The sequence below is a fragment of the Cyanistes caeruleus genome, chromosome 2 (assembly GCF_971803275.1).
Source record: "Cyanistes caeruleus chromosome 2, bCyaCae1.hap1.1, whole genome shotgun sequence".
Taxonomy (NCBI): domain Eukaryota; kingdom Metazoa; phylum Chordata; class Aves; order Passeriformes; family Paridae; genus Cyanistes; species Cyanistes caeruleus.
This window is the reverse complement of record NC_141702.1, coordinates 46,068,889-46,092,286: the sequence shown is the minus strand read 5'-3', so window position 1 is coordinate 46,092,286 and position 23,398 is coordinate 46,068,889. Positions and strand designations below refer to the sequence as shown.

General features: G+C 36.2%; 1 protein-coding gene across 2 annotated transcripts in view; it reads left to right on the top strand.

The window, feature by feature from the left end:
- REV3L (REV3 like, DNA directed polymerase zeta catalytic subunit) overlaps positions 1 to 23,398 on the top strand; it is a 115,967-nt gene that overhangs the window by 46,368 nt on the left and 46,201 nt on the right. Inside the window, exons 3-12 of one of the 2 annotated variants that reach the window (XM_086876832.1) lie at positions 110 to 184; positions 1,628 to 1,788; positions 5,773 to 5,869; positions 13,459 to 13,553; positions 14,139 to 14,243; positions 15,229 to 15,313; positions 15,399 to 15,547; positions 15,850 to 15,978; positions 18,276 to 18,513; positions 21,580 to 21,719. In XM_086876832.1, coding sequence (XP_086732958.1) covers positions 110 to 184; positions 1,628 to 1,788; positions 5,773 to 5,869; positions 13,459 to 13,553; positions 14,139 to 14,243; positions 15,229 to 15,313; positions 15,399 to 15,547; positions 15,850 to 15,978; positions 18,276 to 18,513; positions 21,580 to 21,719 — 1,274 coding nt within the window. Of the gene's footprint in view, positions 1 to 109; positions 185 to 1,627; positions 1,789 to 5,772; positions 5,870 to 13,458; positions 13,554 to 14,138; positions 14,244 to 15,228; positions 15,314 to 15,398; positions 15,548 to 15,849; positions 17,553 to 18,275; positions 18,514 to 21,579; positions 21,720 to 23,398 lie in introns of both variants that reach the window. The other variant, XM_086876833.1, reaches the window with a different exon arrangement.

The window sequence follows — 23,398 nt, the reverse complement described above, 5'->3', positions numbered from 1 at the left end:
CACCTGGGTAGATAGACATGCTTATTCAATATTTCTTATAGTAAAATGTCATTGAATAAATGCCACAGCATAACTGGCTAGCTTCTTGCTTTTATTTCTTTCTCTCCAGGCCTTTTTATGGTTACCATGAAAAGGAGAGACAGTTTATGAAGATTTATCTTTACAATCCTGCAATGGTAAAAAGGTAAGGATGTGAAAGTATGAAGTTCTGTCTGATTTCCTTATATCTTGAATTAAAAAGTCAGGTTTGAAACAAGATTCACCACTAACTTAACAAAATAAAAGCTCCAAAATTATTATCTCACAGTTTCTGAAAACGCTTTTAAAATTTAAACCAATTTCAAACACACCAATAATCTTTTAAAGCAGTAAAATGTTAGGAAAGCAATACCAAAACATACTTACTTGCCTGTAGTTGTTCAGTATTTATTGTAATTTGTGAACACTAAAACAAATTTGCATCAGCTTACTTTTCCTGTAACTCTTAAGGAAAACAATGTAGCTGTCTTTCATATGGTTTCATTTCATCTATTATGAAGTAAAATGTGGGAAGTTTTAATTCCAGTAAAAATTACTAAATTTAATATTAACTTGCAAACAGAATAGTTTTTGTTATTAGGCAGGTTCTCTATTTTTCAATAGAGTAATGTTCTGTTGTATGAAAGTGCTGTAGGTTTCAATCTTACTGTCAAAGAAGCTGCAATCAATTCATGAATAAAGAGGAATTATTTCCCAATCATGAACTGAAATCCCTTGAGTGTGTGCTGTTACGTACTGTAACTTTTTTTAAAAAGGTCCAATACATGATCATGAGAAAGGATTGTATGATTTTTCTTCTAAGCAAGTGAAATTTTGCATGATCTAAAATTTCTGTATTAATGTTTGACAGGACAGTTGTTTTAAAAATTTGGAGCTTCTCACATTTTAATTGCTCTTATCCAAATAAGGACTGACACTTCACTTAAATTATTCCTTTATTTCTTCTGCTTGAAACTTTGTTTTTAATCCCAGTTTGTTGCATTTAGAAATGCTTAGTGCTCTTCTTTGTCGTATAGTTGTATACTGTTAATTTGAGATAATTTAGTGTACCAGTTTATAGTTATCCAAATACTTGCAGTTATTTTTTAATGTGTAGCTATTTAAAAGAGAGGATTTGTCCTTCTTCAGGGTCTTAAAGTACTGCTTATGAGTATACAGTATGTAGCTTGAAAACCATGAAAGACATTATATGTATCATTTTTATCATGTATCTCAACGAGAAGTAAAGAGACTTTCAAACTTACTACTGGTGTGTAGGCATACAGCTGTCACAGTTGTGCTGTTGAAAGATTTCAATGGCCTCACTTGCAGGAATAGAATATTGTAGGATTTTTTTTTTTCCAGAGAGTTTCATGTTTTTTAAGCTAAAGAATTCAAGTCTCCTTTGCAACTAACACCCAAATATTGTATCATTATTAGCACACAGATAATTTTTGTTCATCTGTTATTGTGAAAACATGGTTCTTAAGTTAAAAATACAACTAAGGCAAAATTTAAAATGTTTAAGTATTCTATATTTTGATAAAGTCAAATATCAATATTGTTGTACTGAAGTACTTTTTTATTTATGTCCTAATTTGTCTTTTAGAGTTTGTGAGCTTCTGCAAGGTGGAGCCATAATGAACAAATCTTACCAGCCTCATGAAGCCCATATTCCCTACCTCCTCCAACTCTTTATAGACTACAATTTATATGGAATGAATTTAATAAACCTGGCTGCTGTCAAATTCAGAAAGGCGAGGAGAAAAAGTAAGATGTTTATTTCTTACGACCAAATAATTATTTTGAAGGCTAAAAACTACCATTTTGAACAAGATGTCACAAGCTATCAGGCTTTTCTCTATTTTGGCTGAATAAGTATTGTGTTGCTTCCTTGAAGTTTGATTTCTGTGTTAAAACAAAGTCCATATGTAGCTTTTTTCCTTCTTATGCCTCTGTGTGGGGATTGAGGAAAAGCCTGCTTCCTGAAATGGGGTGCTGTATATCAAGAAACACGTGTTCAGTCTGCGGTGCAGCTGTGACCATTTCACAAGATGACCACACCTCTTTTCTAGAAGATGAGAAATTGTCCATATTTAATAGGGGAATTGACATGAAAGATAGCATAATAATACTGTTACTTTGGTTTTTTTATGGTTTTGATTCTTACATCAGTTCAAATTATTTTGTTTGTTGCAGTAGCGTGTTTACAAAATTACAGCTAATGATTTTGCTCTGATGACAATCAGTGTTCTTAATTAAAATGTTTATGTTTGTGCTAAAGTAATTTGCTGTAAGGTAAAATCTGAATTATTAGTGTGTGAACAAAGGAGCCATTTAAAAAAATTAATGTGGCATTTTAGACATATATACTGACATAAAAATTAAGTTTGGTGAGAATATCCCTAATTCTTCTAAATTCTTCATTATGAAGGAGAACTAACAATAGGAAAAGTATGCCTTTGGTACATAATGATTAATAAAATAAGTATTGTTTACTTAAATCATAATTGTTCCTACAGCTACAGTTAAAGTTGAAAGGAATGGTGAAATATCTTTCTGTAAAAATGCCGAGAAATAATCATGCTGAATTTCCTCCTTATTTTTATGCATGTATACTCAGCCAGCAGTAGATTAGCCCATGGAGTTTTATAACAAATTTTTTTCAAAGGAAACAAAACACTTTTTTGTACCCAACACTAGGCCACGCTTCTTTGCTGGTGTCAGAACAGTAGGAAGGCAAAAGCTCTGCCATGGACAGAGCATCTTCAGGATTTTCAGTCATAAAGAAGTATAGTCAGGTACCTTTAGTCTTCCAAATATTCAAATCAGCCTTCTGGAAACATGCAATGTGATTGTATCAAATAGTTGCTTCCATTCTTTTTCCACAGCTCTTTTTTTTGCTCTCTTTCAGATGATAGATGAAAAAAATTAGCTGTTTATATTCTCCTTCATAATTCATTTAAGGATGAGAGACCTAAGTCTTGAATGGGAACGAGGGGGTGAAAGAGGAGCATGGGCTGAGACCAGTGGACTTTAACTACTTTTATAGGGAAGAATCCAATAAAATAAAAGGAAAAAAGTGACACTACCTTGTCTAGCTTGACCAGATAGTGTCTGCAGTGCTCCTAGGAAGATTCATTCTGCTTTGCATGGCTCCACATCACACATGCCTGCCTCCGTCTGTTGGAGTCCCCAGGCACAGGATCACTGTCTATTGCTTCTGGCACAGCGCCGAGCGACAAATGGTTTGTCCCTGTTGCAGCTTTACAGAAGCACTGCTGTCAAGAGCCTGTCCTGCTACAGCAACCCTCTCTGAGCTCAGGCTGATGGAATGGTGTGGAAGGCACAGCCTCTTCTTACACCTGACACACTTCACCTGCGTGTTCTCAGCTTCTGTGTTTTGGGGGTGTGAATTCCTTTCGCTCAGGTATAACTGTGTCACACAGGCCAGGCCAAGCATTGTTTCTTAGACAGCAGTAAAAGCCTTTGCCAAAAGATCTGCAGCAAACACCTTACTTCCCTTGCAGATGATGATACAAAAATGAGTCTGGCAGTATGTTACTTTGTCAGTGTAAGCAAGCAGCCTCAGGAGCCTGTTCATAGTGGCACTTTCCTCACTGAGATAAGTTGGTCTTTTTGAAGGCTGAGAGAGGTCAGCATGCAGATTTCTAGTAGCAGGAATATTCTGTCTTCATCAGCTTGTATCCAGAAGGGGCAGCAGTTCATTTTCTCAAGTCTTTGTCTTTATGGACTGTGAAGAAAGCTGCCTATTCATTCATATGCCATGTACCACTGTAACTGTTGCAAAACTTTTATTTTCAGTAGCTGAATCTGCTTCTGTAATATGACTCTGAAAGACCTTGATGTGTCATTGCTATTGTCTTTAAAGATCTTTATATCAAGAGAAGGGGAATATTAAGTGTCCTTAAATTCCTATCCCTATGATTAACTTTCTGAAGAAACAAATTGATACAGGAATCGGAGCCTTGGTTTTTAGAAGTATATTAAAACAGCAATGATAGGGAATAAAAAAGGGATTAACGCATTGAAACTGCTGTGGTGTGGTATTTGAAATGCATATAATTTTTTTAAATAATAGTATGTATTTTACCAGTTGGCCTATAACCTTTCATAACTGCTGTGACATGTATTTTCCTTTAAAATATACAACTATTCGGTCCCATTTAATCAATTTAAAATAATCAAGTTGCACTTGAAAAATACCAAGAGATGTTTCCATGCATAGTCAGCTTACATTTTAATATGGAAAATTAGCTGATGTGTCACACAGTAAAAGCATGGCTGTGTTTCTTCCTGGACTAGCTGCCCAGGACAAGTCATCACTTTTGAACAGCACAGACAGTAAGGTGTGCTAGGCTGGAGCTGGATCTGTGCAAATGGGATTAGATATTTTGTGTGGTCTGTCCAGAATCACCTGCTCAGGCATTGAAGTGCATAGACTGTAACAGCACAGGAGTGTCTGAAACACAAGCTGGCTCTGCATAAGCACAAGAGTGTCTTTTCACACGCTTGAATACGACATCTTTGTGCCATGTCAGTACACTGAAGAGTTTAATGTAGGGGCAGGGTTTGCAGGAACCTAGTCTCAGTGCAGGAAGCTTGGTCTGCAATAACATGGAATTAAGCCTGCATGCTTCTCTTTGTAGCTTCTAAGGTTCTTTTAGCATAGTGCCTGCCAGCTGTTTCTGTAGTAATTTAGGGATTTTTGCTACATGACTTATCCCTAAACCTAATCTTCCAAGTAGTGGAATTCACATTGGCAAGTGGAATTTATAGAATAAAAATACATGTTCTAATAAATATTTAATTACTGAAGGCCTCTGACAATTGAGTTAATTGGTGTAACTTTAACAAATGCAGAAGTATTTGCTATGGCTGAAAGGTAAATTTAATAGCAGAAAACTGCTAGTGTGTGACATCAACATAGCTGAGAAAATTCAAGGTTCAAGCTGGTCTTTCAGGTAGAAGTGGGAGACTGAGTTATGTTCAAAGTCTTCTCCTATTCTACCTCCTTCCAATTCCATTCTTGGACCTTTTTCTTTCTTGTGCCATATTGTGTGTATATTGTCTTTCCTTTCTCTGAAGACTGAGGGTTCAGGTGAACACCTCAAGGGAGGTAGGAATTCTTCAGAGAGGACTTCACCAGCGTGACTTTGGAGCACACTTCCTTACACTGAGACCCCTCAGCAAACTTACAGTGTTTTCTTTATTTGTAGGTCAGACAACATCTGCCTTCATTGCAGGTTTCTACTTACTGCTACTACCATTGTATCTGGAATGTATTGTATATTCCCTTCCAGCTCACAAATACAAAAAAGGAATAGTGTGAAGTAGAATCTTGTGGGTTTTTTGGCCTCTAATTTCCATTGGGATTTGAACTGTGGACCCTGGAAATTCTGAAATTTACATCAGACTTTATGATTTCTTTTGAAATTTTCACAGATGAGAGGAGATTGAATTTAGGCTAAGATACGACTAGAATGCAACAGCTGTAGTTTGAATAATGTCTGTGTTGGAAGTATATTTTTATATTTCTATGTGTTAGAAAGAAAATTAGATCATTTATATGATAGCATAGTTAATGGATGAAGATGATATAATGCAGTGCTATTTATTCTTTGATAGCAGGTGGACTGGTAATATTAATTAATAAATGCAGTTATATAATGATATTTGTAAAAAATATTGCCACATAAATGAATTAATTTCTCATTCTGCTTTTTTCCCTAGGTAATACATCAGGTGGAAGTAAACATCATACAACTCATTTGCTTGAAAATACAAGCAACGTATCTTTCACTGAATGGGAAGAAGATGAAATACCAAGGTCAGTATCCCAGGTTTTTCTGTTGCATGCCGTATATTCCTATACGCATCAACTTGTGTGAAATACAGAGCTTCAGTCTCTCATTTAAAGGACCCTTATATATATTACATGTTAAAAAAAAAATACGAATAATATATCAGGCAATTTCAGTTTGTCCATTTCAAAAGTAGCTACATAAGAATCTCAGCTTAGAATTTCCATCCTTGTCTCCCATGTTTTTCCTTTTTCCTAGGCATTTCCTACTCTACAGTCTGTAATTTGTAATCATTTTACTTCTATAAGAAAATGGAATATTTCTGGAATTTTGGGGGTTACGTGGCCAGAGTTGGGCCACTCATAGTATCTGAAGCTACTTTGATTTGTACAGTTTATCTACAGCAAGTTCATTCTTTAAGTTATCTGCTAACGCTTGGTGGGTCCTTCTGTCATCCAGTTATCTTCTCAGTCTTTGGGTGGATCCTGTCATTCTTCTCTGAAAAACTTACTGGGCTCAATATGCCACACTTCCTGCCAGTGTGATGTACTGCGATATTTTGCTTTCCCAGTAGAAAGTGTGTGCATTAAACCACACTTCAGGTTTTTCTAGCGTGCAGAAACATGAGCTTGTGTTCATTACATCTGGATCTCTGATTCTATTACTACATTAAGAGGATTTTGCAGCAACATTCATCGTACGGTTTTATTGTAATTTTACTTCTGGTCACTTTATTTGCAGTTGTTCTTGGGCTGTTTCTTCTTTCTGGATGCATATTTCTTTCATTCACAGACCATTTTTTTTATTTGGCTTGGTTCAACAAGGTGAACCTTACTTAAAGGTTAGATCATAAATTAGTCCAGGATCACCTGATGTTACTTTACACAGATCTGGGGAGGGCAGATAAAAAGAAAGCAAAGTACTACTTTCTGGCTGTCAAAACCACAAAGGGATGAGCTTAGCAGAGCTGGAGCCAGGGCGTCCTCATGGCTGTAATGTCTGGTCTTCTTTCCTCCTCCTTCCATGCTTCTGTGTATACAGCCAGCGGTGCAGCACCTCACTTGTGCCAGTCCTTCTCCAGAGCTCACATATGTTCCAGAAGTGGGACATTAACAAAAATGGGGAAAATACCATGACTCTCCATTTCCCTGGTTTTCGTTTGCTGTACTTCTGCCAGCAGGAATTTATTTCTTGAACATAAAGCCTGAAATACTGTATCGTATACCACACAAATTCTCTGTATACCATATGCAATGATAATGGTAGTTCCCAATACACTTTACAGTTTCATTTGTCATGCCAATTGGTTTGTGAGCATCTTAGAATTTATTAGTACAAGATGTTTCTCTTCTTTCATTTTTCCAATTGAGAATCTTCTGTTTGGATGCCCTTTATAAGTTCCTATAGAATTTTTTTATCCCATTTTAAAATTTCATCCTGTTTCTATTATTCTACGTTTGAGTTATCCTGCTTTTGTTGTCTGATACTATTATCTGGTTATGTATCTAGCACATCTACTGGCTTGCCTTATCAGCATATTTCATTACTACACTGCAGTATTAATGAGATGTGAAGTAAGCTCAGTCACAGTTGACTGGTATATATTCTGTTCTCCACATTTGTATCGATGCTATGTCCTTTTTATATAACCAAAAGGAATTTCACATTTATTTAGCTCTTAAAATGCTTTAATAAATTAGGAACTCATTTATGATTCCTGCAACTGAAATTGTTTACATTTGATACTATGTTACATGTTCTTTTCTCTAAAAAATTAACTTTTTTTCTTAAGGGTGTTGTATGACTGTGTTCCCCATGCTATAGGACGTACATGCCATAGCAAAGCAACAAACCTAAACTTTCCCAGTCCTGATTTTACTCTGTTCTGTATCTACACAAAATTATTCTCCTGTTAAAATTTCTCCTGGATTATTTATGGGAGTCATGAAGTTAAAGCAGTGTTCTTGTAATCAAACCCATACTGCAGTGCCACTTTCATATTGCCTTCCTACTACATTTCCTTTCAGATTCTGAAAATTTGCTTCTAGGTTGGCTTAATGGATCTGTTATTGTCATGGTCAGCCTTACTGAGGGCAAATCTGACCCAGACAGTATGAGATACCTATCCAAGGAAACCCTTTAAATTGTTTCCTGAAATGGTTGTGACTCAACTGTTTCTATTTTTGCAGTCTACAGCATTACTCAGTAGCTGCCTTTCTTCCTTTATTTCTCTCTTCTTAACAATGTTCTGTATTCCCAACATACTTAGTTACATATCAACAGCTGCATTCATTTCTAATTTCATGTGCAATATCTGAACAGCCGCCTCGCTTTATTATTCAGTCATCTTCAAGTTCTGTCCAGTTCAAATTGTGATATTTAACTGTTTTGTGAATTGTTTAGCAAAATCTTTTTCCTTACTGTAATTTTACCCCTTGACTGCTATTATCAGTAGCATTTGGAGTTTTTTCTAAATATCACTGAACTTCTAATTTTCTTTCCTTGTCCTTTGTATCAGATACGAAGAAAGCAAGCATCTTTCCCTACCTTTCAGCTGTATGCTTAAGTTATTACTTGTTCTGTCAAGAAGAAACAAGAAGGGAAAAGATAGTCAAATGTTGTTCGAGAACACAAAATTTCTAGGCCTGTCTTGTATTCTAAGTGACTGGGATGTCTCTTTGGACCCATTATCCTTTGTGTACATTAAGAATACATTTTAGAGGTAGTCCAACATGGATCTGCCTAGTCCTTGCTGTAAGTGGCAGTTAACAAGTTACCTTGTTTAACCAAGCAGTGCCAATGGTTGGGCATTTCTTGGTTTTGGAACACAGTTTATCACTTGGCTGAAGTATTATTCTGAATACCTGGAAGGCAGTATGCAAAATTGAAAAGACACATGTGTAACATGAGCAGCATTTTGCATGAGTAAATGCTAGTGATGGTTCCTTATTTCAGAAAACATTTGAGAACTATGTCAAAGTTTCTTGGTGACTGAATTCCCTCTTTCACGCTAAGAGAGCACCTGGCTACTCGGCCACTCACCAAGAACAGCATTCAACTCAGCCATGTCCTGTCTTGCTCCTGGCAAATCTCCAAATTAATGACTTGCAGCTATGATAAGTGCACTGTATTAAGCCAGAGACACTTTTACAAATGTGATTCTAGAATGATTCTGTTATCAAGTAGACAAATGTCCAAAATCTTAGTGCTCAGGAATCCCTGATGTTGTTAGGCTTTCAAGTATAGTAATACTTGCCAGTTTAATTGCACTGAAACCTACAGAGCCTTAAAATGGGCAGCAGTCACCTGAATCTGGTTGTGCTATCCAACAGTTTTTGACATCAGGAGTTCTGGACATGAGACACATTTTGTTATCCCACTCAGGCAGCTGATAATAAATGATGAAACACTTCTATGAGTTCCATTGAGAAAACTTTCTGGTAAACATCAGACTTAGAGTATCTGCCAGTCAAGTCTGCCACTTGGACATGATGTGTTAAAAGTGGAATGGTTGGTAGAATGCTTTTGAGAAACACTTTGTTTTTTTAAATCCCAGATTTGCTATTAGACACTAGTTTAGATGGAAGTGGAGAGATCAGACAAATAGCACTTCTGCACAGTCTAGCAGATATGTAATACTGCAGATTTTGCTAGGCTTGTGACTGTCATAATTGCTTTTCTCGCTTGTCAGCCTGTGCATGTTTTTATTTAGCTATTTGATTTTTTAATATAATGTGCACGTTATTTAAGTCACTTGAACATCCTGAAAACAAGGACATGTTTTCTGCCATGAACAGAGTATGGAAAATTATTATGTCAAATTTTAGAGTCCTTATCAGCACAATTGAGCAACACCTTTCAGATTCTCCTTGGAGTCAGTTTTTGTCTCGTGTGCTCATTTTAACATTACAAATACCTCAGATGTGGTCATTACAGAACTCATTCCCTTAGGCTGTCATTAATATTGGTGAATTAAGATACTGACCTTGTTGATTATTCTTAAAGGTTTTTAAGGGCTTTGATCTACCTAGCTGTATGTAGTGAGCACTTTTTTTAAAAGGTGTTGACTGTAGCCTTAATTCATTGCCTCAACGTCTGAGAAACCAAACATTGGTAGTTTCTTAGAGCACAAGTTTCATCCTAAACTATGGATGGTTTTTATCCCAGTAGATGGTGCGAGTAAACTGTAACTTTCTTCAAAATAAGGACCATTTTCTCTGTTCTCAAAATAATCTATTTGGAGCTTTTTTACAAAAGTAAACTCAATTTGTATTGCTAAAATACAGTTTTTCACATAGTGTGTAGGTATACAAGGCAATTTAAAATTAACAGGTATGAATATCCCATTTAACCTAGTCATGGCAACCCTCATTTATCTTGCTTCTTCAGAGAGTAAATGTCTGTTCTCCTGCAGCTGTGTTGCTCCTACACTACCTCACTTAACCCTGTCTTTCATATACCTGTATTACAAGTTTTATCTTGTGAACAATTCTCTTTACATTCCTTCTTACAAAATGAAATAGAGATACTGTGAAAAGCTTTTCCTGGGCCTTGCTAATTTGTCTTTTCTAACCTTGTTCTAATACAGATATTCTCAACTCATGGTTTTGGTGTTACCTAAACCACTGCTTTTCTTTGCAAAACAGATGCATGCAATGTGAGGCAGGTGATTAGTCTATTGTATAAAGCAAACTGTATCAAACAGGTCATTTCTGAATTTTTTCTAAGGCATTACAACTGCTAATGACATGAAATAGTTCATATTTTCAATTAACTACAACTGGGAGACATGTTCTGACTTCTTCATGCTGTCTTTGCACCTGCTAAGAACAGTGCTGTAGCTGCTGAGAAAATGTGTCTTGATCAGGGAGAATGGGAAATGTGGTTGGTTACTTTGTGTATTTTCCCAATATGTTGCACATTTAGGTGAGCAAAAGCACCAAACTTAACAGCTGACCAAGCTACTGCTGATACTCAGCTGAAACAATTCCCAAAGCAGCATGTAACCACATTAAATAACTGTACTTCAGGACAGTTTGTACTCCCCCGTCACCACCTCACAGTTTTGTTTTAAGCAACATAAATGGAAATGTTAGAAGGGCCAGTTAAAGCTGCTCTGTTTTCATATGCCCTTCAAAGGTTTTCCTGAAGTGGGAACAAATGACTTCTTGGCCTTTGTGGCTTCCTGAATGTTGCTGAAGCTTGTAGTGCTACTGCCATGACTTCAGCTAGTGCAAGTGTCTAGCAGCTTGCCTTGAAAAGGAAGTTAAATGCCAAGCTAATGAACTGGTTGTATTGGGAAGACATTTTTTCAAGTCTAATGAAAAATTTACTCTTTGTGTCAGATGTCTTTATTAACTTCCACGTAAGTCTTTAGAGTGTGCAGTTTCGACTGCGAGCCCTGCCTTCATCATGAAAGTGTTAATGACAACTATAATGATAAATCCTAGATTTGTTTCAGAAAAGGCCTTTTATTAGCTCAGGATTTTTAACTTGAATAATATGCCATGTAAATTGAAATACTGTAGTTTCTGACAGAAAGGCTCCTCATATCTGATTTAGAGCTTGGGAAAAATGAGCTAACTCTTTTCCTTCTAGTTGCTCAAATTGTTGAATGAGTTACAGACAAAGAACATGCTTCAAATTAATATTACTATGGAAAAATACTTAAGCACATTAACACCTACCACTTTGTTTTAAATTCATTAATGTTGACTTTAGTGTTATTTTTTATATAAGAAATCCATATTAGAGTCTCTTGTAAGTAAGAAATCTGATTACTTGGGAAGTTCTTGGCCAGTTTTGTCTTTAGTCTTGATCAGTTCTTGAATCACTGGCCATACTCTTGATGGGGATGTGGAAAACCAAGACATGACGTTGGCATTTTGTTTTTTATTGACAAAATCTTCTGGCAAAATGAAGGGAAAGCAATAGAAAGCTGTCTTTGTCAGAGGAAAAGGAAATGCTTCTGTTAATGGTTCTAGTCATCAAACAAATTCTCGAGAAATAGGTCTCTAAAATACATTTTCCTTAAACTTTTCAAAAACTTTCCTTCTTTCTCCACAACCCCCATTAGTTTTTGGGATTTTATTGTATTTTAAAAGAGGAAATCAGTGAAAGTGGGAAGCTCTGATCTTTGATTTTCTATCCTCCAGAAAAGTGAAGGCAGGTCTTTACCACATTTCTGATATCAGTGACCATTCTGTATCTTTCTCCTTTTTCGCTTGTTCCCAGAAGTGTTTTGATTTTGTAAAGGGAGCTAACGATTCTTGCAGGCTCTTCCCTCAGTCTTTTTTCCCAGTAATCTTGCAGTTGTTTCTTACTGTGGGATCGAAATACAAGTTTCAGCTTGCCTGCAGTTCCTCTTGCCCACTTGGCAGGCAAAGCTCGGTTTGAATCCTTTGATGAATAAACACCCAAAGTGTGTGACATGAAAAGTACACATTTTGAGCATGTTATGGGCTTGTTTCTCAGCTGATGGCATGACTGGGAACAGAGGGACACGATGGCAGAGGATTGTCTTTAAAAGTCTTTAAATTGTCTTTTATGCCTAGAATCATAAAATAGTATCAAAGCGACCTTTAAATGTCACCTAGTCCAGCCCTCCTGCAATGAACAGCAACACCTTCAACTAGATTAGGTTTCTCAGAGCCCTGTAACCTGGCATTGAATGTTTCCAGAGATGGGTCTTCTCCCACTTGTTTTGACAGCCTGTTCCAGTGTTTCATCACCCTCATCGTAAAAAAAAAATCTTCCCCACATATAGTCTAAACTTATCTTCTTTCAGTTTAAAGCCATTACCTCTTGTCCTATTGCTACAAGCCCTACTAGAAAGTTGAAGAGCTTGGAGTGGATTTTCAATATTGCCCTAAAAGATTTTAAAGGGTAAACAGACTTTTACAATAAACCTGGGAGATGTTTTCTATTCATTAGCTTCCTCCGTGGACTCCTTAAAAATTGCTCACTGACATTTGCAGATCTGAAAAGGCACAGCAGGAAGGTGATCAGATAATTGTACAACAATCTTGAACCTGTTTCTAGTATTTTAAGTCTTCATCAGGACAGTTATCCTTAGTTCAGCGTGCGTTTGAGTTGTTAATACTCTCTTATTCACCAGGCTAAATAAAGAAAAAGCTCCAGAAAAATTAGTTACGTTAAAGTAATTAGTAAATGTTAAAGTGCTCTGCATTGTTCTGAACTGTGAATGAGAGAGAAAAATTCTTGCTACTGTGTTTTCTGGGTGCATGATCCCACCTACACATCTGGTCCTATTGGCTGAGTTCTGTAGAACATTTCATCTTGTATTTGAGGAGAACAACATTATTGCAATTGCTTTAGTACTTGGGGTTATCTACCACCTCTTTCTCTTCTCCTAACAAAAGAAAATGGTAAACCCTTTAAGTTGAAGGTACAGATTTCTTACCTAATTAGATATGAATATGATCATTAGTTTAAGGACTTGAAGGTGATGATGGGAACTGATGATTCTTCATTCAGTCACTCCTGTTCCCTCTGAATAATTTTAGATATTAGTCCAGTTAAAAAATAGTGATGATGCATGTTTCAAACTTTGTGTATTGATAAAATTGACCCTGTGATATTTATGTTGTTACAGCTCTTTAATGTTGAAAGGTGTTGAGCCACAAAGTACCTGTGAATTGGAGGTGGATGCAGTAGCTGCTGACATTTTGAATCAACTGGATATTGAAGGTGAAGTGTTAATAACTTCCCATGTAAAACAGTCTTAGGACAGAAACCATGTTCACTCTTCTTTTAAAGCTCATCTTAGTTAAATCACAATCCATATCTTGGTGTTAGTGAATTGCTGATCTCCAAATTTCTGAAGTTAAAAAAAAAATTAATAAACTCTGAAAGAAGAGAGGTTATAAAAACAGTGTCTTATCAAAGCAATATCATGAGATTTTTGTTAATGCATAACAGAAGGTTTCAGACATATAGGAAAAATAGTAATGGAAATTCCAACATCATCTATGTGCATGTATGCATATGTATGTGCATACACCTATATATATGTATTTACACATATATATGCTACTTGGTGGGAAGACAAGAAAAAGCCAAACATCTAGATTACAAATAGGAGATTTGGAAAACAAACTAAGTTACGCCTTAACTTTTTCATAATGCCAAATCCTAGAGTACAGCAGGAATGGCAATTAAAAAATAACAGGCTAGAATGACAAAGAGATGAAGAAGAGTGTCAGAATCCAGTTGGGGGAAAGAATGCTTTGTCATTTTGGCAGATTTACCTTCATGTATAATTGCATATTTCAGCCCAGATTGGCAGGAACCCTGGTTTGCAAGCTATATGGGAGGATGAAAAGCAGCGACGGAGACAGAAATGTGAATCTTCTCAGATTAAGCCACCTGAGTCACAAGGTAACAACAAAACCAAAAAAAAATCCCCAAAAAAACCAACAAGGAAAATGGTGCAACTGTTAATTTAAAACTTAGAATGAGAAGCAAGCAAGAGGACAGAATTTTTATTGATGTTTCAAGTTTGAGGGACTTTTAGATGTACTGGTTTTTTCACTTCCAGGCTTGCTGATGGTCCAGTATGTGTTTTCCAGTTTTAAAAGCAAGATCATGTAACCTTGCTTAACAACATCATGATTCAGATGTCTGCAAAACATTCTAGACAGAATGAATGATAAGGGCAGTTAAGATTGCACGCTTTGTGATGGAAAACATTTAAATACCGACAAAACTAAATATCTTTATCTTGAAGCTTTCCATTGTATTTTATACCCAAGGGCATAATTCCCATTTAATTTCTGCAGAATTATAGCTAAGGTGATATTAGATTAAAATTCTAATAGGATAGACAAATCCCTGTATTTTTATGTAAAATCCATTATACAGGGAAGACTCTGCTCTGCAATGTAATTGCATAACAAATAGGTTAGTCTCTGTAGAACCTAGGCTATATTTCTTTTAAAATATGAATTATATTTGGCAAGTAAGACAGAGGATTGCAAGAAGGAAAGAGGCAAGTTCCTGGTTAAGGCAGACTTCTTTCAGATTGACTTTTTTCCTGTGTTTCTGTGTAATGTTATTCAGGCTGCATAAGCCAGACTCAAAATTGTCCACTGATTTTTCTTGGATGCTCACCTTGGTGTAATTGCATTGTGATTTGTAAATGCTGTTGGTACTCACAGTTGCAAATGAGATCAGTGGGAGTATGTGAAGTATTTTAAAGGGATTTTTTTAATACGCTTGGAAAGTCAGCCCTCAGATTTGGCACTGAAAATTAGCAGGCACTTCAACTTTCAGCCTTTTCCTAATAAAATCAGTAATTTTAGCTGCTCTCTGTGTTGAGAGGTCAAAGTAAAACTGAATAACAAATATTTTTCAAATTTTAAAGACCGTGGATTTGTGCCAGCAACAGAGAGTGAAAAATTTTTTCAGAAGAGACTTAAAGAAATTCTCAAGCAAAATGACTTCTCTGTGTAAGTGTTTAGCCATTTGTCATAAAATATAGTATTCTATGCAAACCTTAAATATGCATTTAAAACTTGCTTTTCTATTAACTAGAACGTTGTCAGGATCATTGGACTACAGTAATGGATCAGAGGAGTTCTCTGCTGAGCTAACACTACATTCTGAGGTACTTTCTCCTGAAGCCTTTCCGTGTACACCAGCTAATACGGTAGAAGTGCATGATGATAAACAGATGAGCAAAGGTGAGTTTTTTTTTAATATCCTAATTGTTTAGGCATAAAACTGTGTCATGGTTTGGCTGTTTATACTACTAACAGAAGTAAGCCGAGGAAGTTGTGGTTATTAGTTATGAAAAACCAAAGAGTAGTTTTGATTTAATTTTTATTATTGTTAGAGTAAGCCTTTCTAAAATTGCTACAGCAAATAATGGAAATATACTTGGATAGTATAACCCATTCTGCAGTGGCTTGTTTTCATAATGTATTGATGTCTCTGACTCAGAAATTTTATGCTTTCTCTTTTTTTTTTTTTTCTTCTTTTAAAGACTCCAATAGGATGCATACTGATAAAGAAGAGGAAGCACTTATTAATGAAGAAGCTATTTTAAACATTGTGGAGAATAGTCAGAGCTTTCAGCCTTTGTCTCAAAGATTGAATCAGACTACAGTTTTTAGTGAGTATGACCGGAATGTCTTTTCTTCCACACTGTTGTTGTTCTACAGTCTTTGCGTTCCCTTAGGCTACCCATCATGAAAGAAAGTAGTTTATCTCAAGGAGTTTTTCAAACAAGTTAAGACTTCACACACACACAACATGCATACCCTACCACCACCAAAACACACCCTATGTTTTCTAAGAAATATCACCAGGACTGTATATGCTCTTGCAGTTACTGAACTGTATCTTTCATACAGTTAAGGTAAAAAACATGCATATGATCTGTCTTCAGAAGCTCAGCTGTGTGGAGATACTGAACAATAGTAGGTTGATAATGAGAGGCAAGTTTAGATGCAAAGAGTGGTTGAAGGCAAAGAAACAAGAAGCAAAATATTTACGAGGGAGAAAAACCATGACAGTAAAATTGTGAGTGGCACGAGGGGAAAACAATCATAAAATAACCAAGAAAGGAACTTGTGTGAAAAACTATGAGAGGTTGAAATAGTTCAAATATTCTAAAGGAGATGAAAAGCACATGGTTCATGATATATCTCTATGCTTTTGGTAAACATAATGTATAATGTTAATATGAGCCACATAATGTGGGGCAGGGAGGAGTATTTGAAACCTGTAGGAGCCTCCATTTCTTTTGATACCTATAGGGTATGAGTATGTGCTTGGGCAACAGTATATGTCTGTGGGTAATACAATATACAACCTTGAAATCTCTTCTTGCTAAGAAAGGAGGAGTAGATGAGTAGATGAAGTTAGATTAAGAGTGTAGTGCTGTTTTATTTTGAAGAGAATAGGCAAGACTTTGATTATAGACATTTTATAGGCAAGGATTTGGATTTCTTGAAAGAACTATAAGAAATTCTGTGGGAGCTGGCAAGCATGAACAGACCTGAGAGGATAAAAAGTGTTTAAAATAATATGTAGGTTATGCCTTATGACTTTACATTTGAATTGCTCAACCAAATTGAAGTGTTGAAATGGTCTGGTTTTTTCCATTGACTAGGTAATCAAATTTAGATTATATGACTTTTTCTTTGTCTTTTTTTTTTCTCCTCCCTTCTTGTCATGCTGATTCCTGGTGTCTTGTGTGACTATGAGACATGCCTCATATTTGGGTCCCATGCTCCCTCATAGCCTGCACCAGTATTCACTATTCCTCTAGCAGAGTTGAGTGCCACAGGCACTGTGAACCACATGCCTTCTGCTATTCACTATGGAGGTTCATATTAACATGTAGAAGAGGCTGGAGTTTAATGATGAGCCTCACAAAGGGCAAAGGAGGCAAGAACAGAAAGTATAATTGAAAGTGGGTTAATTCAAAAGTTCTGAAAAAGGGGATGGTTTCTATTGTAAATGGTTGTATGGTATCTTGTGAAGCCTTTGCAAAATATGAAAATTGCCTTTTTCACCAATGTTCAGATCTATTTTATATAATTTTCAAGATCATTGTAATCATATGATGCTTCCTGAGGAAACAAATTAGAGATTGTAGTTCTTCAGCCAGAGAAGGAGAGAGAAGTAACAAAGATGCTGGTAGACTGGAGGTCATAAATTGGTTATGAGGTCAGATGATAGGTAAGTAGGAAGAGAGTAAGAAAAAGACTCGTAAGGATTTTTAAGAAAAAAAAAAATGAGAAGGGAAATGCATAAATTACTGTAAGCTTGGCTCAAATAAAAGAAAATATAAAATTTAAAGAGAGGAGTGAAATTGGGTAAACTTTCAGTGTTTAGAGAAATCTTGGAATAGAACAACTTTTTGTGACATGAAAAGGGAATCAAAGTTGAGAAGGAGGAATAGTTGGTCAAAATCAGCATCTCTTTTCACAAGATGCAGTGATTGAAAGTCCTCAAGTGATACAGAGAGAAGTGCCTAACAAAGCTAATGCAGCTATTGAGCAAGAGAAGGTAGTGATGCTTCAGAAGCTGGTACTCAAGCTAAATTAAAGGGGAGAGTGAAGCTTTTACTGCATGTGAGGAGGTAATAGGAGAGTGGGGGGAGAGAGAGAGAGAAGTGCGTCCACAGAATCTAGTACAAAAAAAAGAGTAGGGCAATAAAAATATAGAAATAAAGTTGTCAAAGCTTTAGATACAGAGCTAGAAAAGATAAATCATAAAATGTGAAAAGAGCTGTAGTAGTCTATATTCTGTAGTATGCCTTGCCTTAGACAGTAACAAACTAGTAGATTTTAGATTGTGAGGGGCTTGTTTGGTTGGTTTTGTTTTTTACTGGTAGACTGTAACTAGTCATTTACAAGTAGAACAAAATATAGATTCTACTTGTATGGGCTTTTTCTGCAGTGGGCAGTAGTGCTGATGAGGCCATGATTGATCTCTTGGCTGGATTGGAGAATGATGGATATCAGATGGGACATCAAAAAACAGTCTCTCACCATCGTTCTCTTGGAAGCTGGCGAAATTCTCAGAACAGTGATGATGAAGAAAATGAGCCACAGTGTGAGAAAGAGGAAATGGAACTTAGCTTGCTAATGTCCCAGAGGTGGGACAGTAGCATGGAAGAGCCTGGGCAAAAAAGAAGGTATGTATTTTCTTAAAATGTTTCTTCTCTGCTAGATCTTTCCTTCCTCCCACTTTGTTTTCAAGTGTGCTGTGAGCCCAATGAGATGTAGAGAGGTCTCTGTTGATAACATGGAAAAATTTGTGCAGATCTTGGGCTAGAATGCAAGGTGTTCAGATTATGATGATGTGAATAATCAGTGTTATCTGAAGTGGAAGTAAAGATTAAGTGTTCAGGTTTGGCCAGACAGGTTTGGCCTTCTAGTTTTCTCTTTGAGGAAAAAGTAAGTAGGTTTTTTGTTCTAAATGTCCAAATACAAGAAAACCTTTAGTGGTAACTTGCTTCTAAGGTCACACCTTGGATATGATACAAATGTTAAGGTGTATCTTGTACATCTTTTACTAAACTCAATATTTAAGAAATATTCATATGAAGACCAACCAAGCGACCCAAGGAAAAAACACCCATTTGTTTCCATGTTCAAAGCTTAAATCAAAACATGAATGTTGCTCGCTCTGCTTGACTGCTAAAGGTCAGCAACTTCAGTGTATTTAAGGCCAAGATTCTTGGAACACCTTCTCAGGTTGTAATGACCTTTTGTGCAGTCTGCACTGACAGGCATTGAAAGCAGCTATATCCAGTTTCTCTTGACCCCTGCTTTCTGCACACCTTCTGGTATTTATAACTCTGTTTCAAGTATGAGGAACTTCACAGACATAATATTTTTATATTTGGGGTTTTTTCCTACATCGGAAGTTGTAATCAGAGAGGTAATCTGTAAACAGAGAGGTATAGAAATGCTTCTTTTATTTCCCAAAGGCACAATAAAGTTGTAACAGAACCAGAAGTTAGTTCTTTAGTCTCCTAGTTCTAGAGATAATTCATCTCTAAAGCTAGCTTTCCTATCTGACCTTTGATTTTCTATTTTTTTTTCCCCTCACAGTAGTCTGAAAAGTTGACATTTCCATCCAAAACACCTAACATCAAACTTCAGTTTTACTGTGGTAGTTACTATGAAAACCTTGCAGAATTCATTAGCTCAAGCACAGCTCTATATGGGCTTGACTACTGTACAACTTTCAGGAGTCAGGTAGGATCCTAAAGCAATTAACTGCTTTTGTGCAGTAAAGAATCCTACTTAAAAACTCAAGAGACTTGATGAGCTGTCTCACTAGTATCTTGCTCACATATGCCTACACCTTAATCCCAGACACAAAGCTCTAGGGAAAACGTACATACCATGTGCTTCCACAGGGAGTGAACTTGTGTTCAGAGAGAATTACAAGTTCTGTTTCACTGAGATCTCTACAGAATATGGACTAATTTCAGACACAAGCCATGGGTATCTTTGCCCCCTGCATGATTCTGCTCATGCGTGAAGAACCAGTTTGAGTCTGATGATCTGACTCTGCTCAGACTCATTCCATCTGTGTGGCTTCCTAATGCATCCATGTATATCCATACTGTGGCTTTTCTGTTAGTCAGTATTTACCAGTCCCACATTATCTCAGAAAATCTATTCAGCTAATGAGGAGTAACCACACACTATTGAGTGAATTAAATGGCTTGGGTTTGATTTGTATTGAACTGGAGAAAAAAGCCCACCAAGACCTGGACTAGTTCATGTATCATGTGATACATAAATTTTCCTGGAATCCAAACTGATGGGCTTGAATGAGGAGAAATCCAAGTTACCTGCAGAAGTCATCTCCAGTCTGATTTGGTTTACTGAAGTTGACGAAGATTTACCTGGGATTACAGGATTACCTGATAAATCAGATTGGAAGAAACATCCCCAATTTGATACTAATTTGCATATCAAGCTGATTGCTTTGTGCTGTACTTTTCCATGTTTTGGGAATATAGAAGAGGGACAACTAAGCTCACCTAGATCATGGAGAGTGCACCTAGCTGTGCTTGTTATTTGATTCTCCAAGTCATGCTTTCAGACCTGACCAGATATTATGTGGTTACATTTGAGCCTATTGTTTCTGGACTAACAAATCTGTCCTGATCTAAATTAGCTTTGTGCTGACATTCAGATGTCTAGGGTGGTACCATACGTATAATTCATGCTGGTCTAAATCCAGTCACAAAAGAGTTCTGCAAAAGCAAAGTTTATTTAGGTTATTTGTATTTTCCTTCCTGTAACTTCAAAACATTTGTATTTATATATTTTAAAATATTACACTTAACAACTTAAACAACAAAGAAATTTAAAAATCCCAAAGTTCAATTCCTTAATATGTATCTGGATTTCTTTTGTTTAGCCACAGAATAGCTTATTTCTGTTAAGAATTTTGTCCATCTCACACTTTATTTTAAAGAAGAAATCAAATTCCTAAGTAGTTGTAGAGTTATAATATACTGTAAGATATGTTTTTTCGTGTTTTTCTGTGATATTCTTCCTTCCCTCATGCTCATATAAAGCATGCCACCTTAAAACCACAAAAAATTCATAGCAGCTTTTCTTTGTAGATTTGCGTCTATTTTTCCCCCAGTGAATTTATGACTGTAAACATGGCAGTGTAGAACAGTTAACTTAGTAGTAGCAACTTAAGTATTAACAACAGCTGCTTCAGAATATTCAGTAAGAGGTGGAATGAAACATAGTTTTGTTGGTCATGATTTAGTTAAACCAAGAGAGATTATTGTTAAAATACCGTAAAGATTTCTTAACAAAAAAACCCCACAAAAAAGTAAACATCTGTTTGCTAACAGCTAAACTGAAGTAATTTTGCAATTGGTTTAGTCTTCAAATTTCAAGCACTTGGAAGCAATGAAATTAAATCTCAGTAAAATTGAACTAAAATTAACCATCTAAATGTTGTTTCTGTATCTTCTTAGATTAGTGAATCCTGCTGTTTAAAATGATTGGTGACCACTGTTGCCTCTTAAAACAGTAACATTGAATATTATTTTGACTTCCCGAGAGAAATATGGCAAAATTTTTGTTTGTTTCCTTTTGCTCCCCCAAATTACACAGCCACATAGCACCACACCCCATTGAGTTTCATGTTCCCTGTGGCTCATAGTATTTTCTAGTAGAAGTATTATGCATCAATTAGTTCCTTCACTTTTCTCCAGGTCAGCTGGCAAAAATATGCATCGGAGTTCAACAGAAGAGGATTCATCTTCAGAGGAAGAAATGGAGTGGAGCGGTAACAATATGCTCCTAGCTAATCTCTCAATACCTCAGTTAGATGGAACTGCAGATGAAAATGGTGGTAAGTAAATAGAAGATCAGCTTTGGAAGTGGAGTCATCATTCATTTTCACATTAAACTGCTAGTTCTCAGAAGTGCTGGCCATTTTCAGTCCTTGTTTCAATTGGAAAGTTCTCAACAGATTGCAGATGCAGGCCCTTAACATCTTCCTTGAAAAACAACTGTATTTTAATCTCAATGCCCTCTATGCCCTACCAGAATCTGTTTTTCTTATTGTATCAATGATCCAAAAAAGGACATAGCTCAATTAGTTTTATGGGAAAAACCAAATACGGTGTTAAAAGTAATGATTCTGTAGGATCATTTATCCTCCTAGGATTATTGTAAATGATGAGTGTGTTACTGTATAGATTTAGATGATTCTTTGCAAGTATTTGCCACACATGCTAAAATACAGGGAGCCTTTGTTTTGGTGTGTTTCATTCTGCAGACTGTATGTTCACATTTGGGATTGCGTGAGTTAAAACTACGCAGTAACAAAGCTGCTGCAGAAGGAACTGCCTTTCAAAATCTGAAAAAAAAATAAATTAATCTGTAGAGATCTTTTGCTGTCTTTATAACACGCTGTCTTTGACCAAATAATGTTAGTAAACAGAATGCACACTTTGAGGTTAGGCAAATATATAAACAATATTATGTGTTTCATTAGAAAATCTGCATGTCACATTATAATGTTCAGTTGAGAATATGAACTATATGATCTTATTAGATTATAGATTATAGCCAACCACAGCTATTCTTTTGTGTTCAATGTTTAAAACATAATTTGCTTTTTCCTTTGCTTTTGTAGTATAATGGTAGGATGAATACGTGATTTGATGTACTACTAATATTATTTGCTTTTGTCAGATATACAGTTGTACTTTCCTCATTTGCCATACATTCTAATTTGTTGTAATAAGAGTTGCTGCTAGCTAATGAGACTGTTTCTTAGGTAACTGTTTAAATTTAAGCATATTTTAAGTAAGTGAAATACCACATGCAGAACACCAGCTTAGGAAGTTTATTACTGTGAACTTTTACATTGATTTCTTATAATTAGAGATACAGTAAATCCAAAACAGATCTCAGTCCAGATCGTCTAAATTATAAAATCTCTATCCACACATGAAACTGTGTCCATATGATCTGACTGATTAACAAGTATTTCTGCAGTTTTTATATCTGAACAGCCAGATATTTTCCAGGTATTTGTTGACACTGCCAAACTCCTGTTTTCTGAGTTTTCAGTTAATCATCCTCATTCTTTCTGTGGACTCCTACCCTCAAAGAATAGTAGGCAGCATCTCTCAGCTGTGTTTCACAGCTCAGGGACTCTGTGTATGCATTAGAAAATGTTATTAGAAAAAGACTGGGACTTCCTTTTATTTTTCTCAGCCAGCAGCAAATAAATTGCTAAGATGAAGGTAGCATGAATCTAAGATAATCCCCAAATTGGTTGAGATTTACAGTAAAGGCCCAAAGGATCCCCAGTCCAGCACATCAGTGTGCAGCACATGCTTCCAGGTCATACATCACATATAACTCTTATCCTGATTCAGCATTTCAGCTAAAGAGGTGGACACATGAACCAATTTCTGTGTTCCTTCTGAGGTGCCCTGTGCTATCTGCCTCTTTGCAGTGGTACAGCTCTGTCAAAATACTCCTTCCGCAAGGTTATGAGCAAGCACACACTTGTTA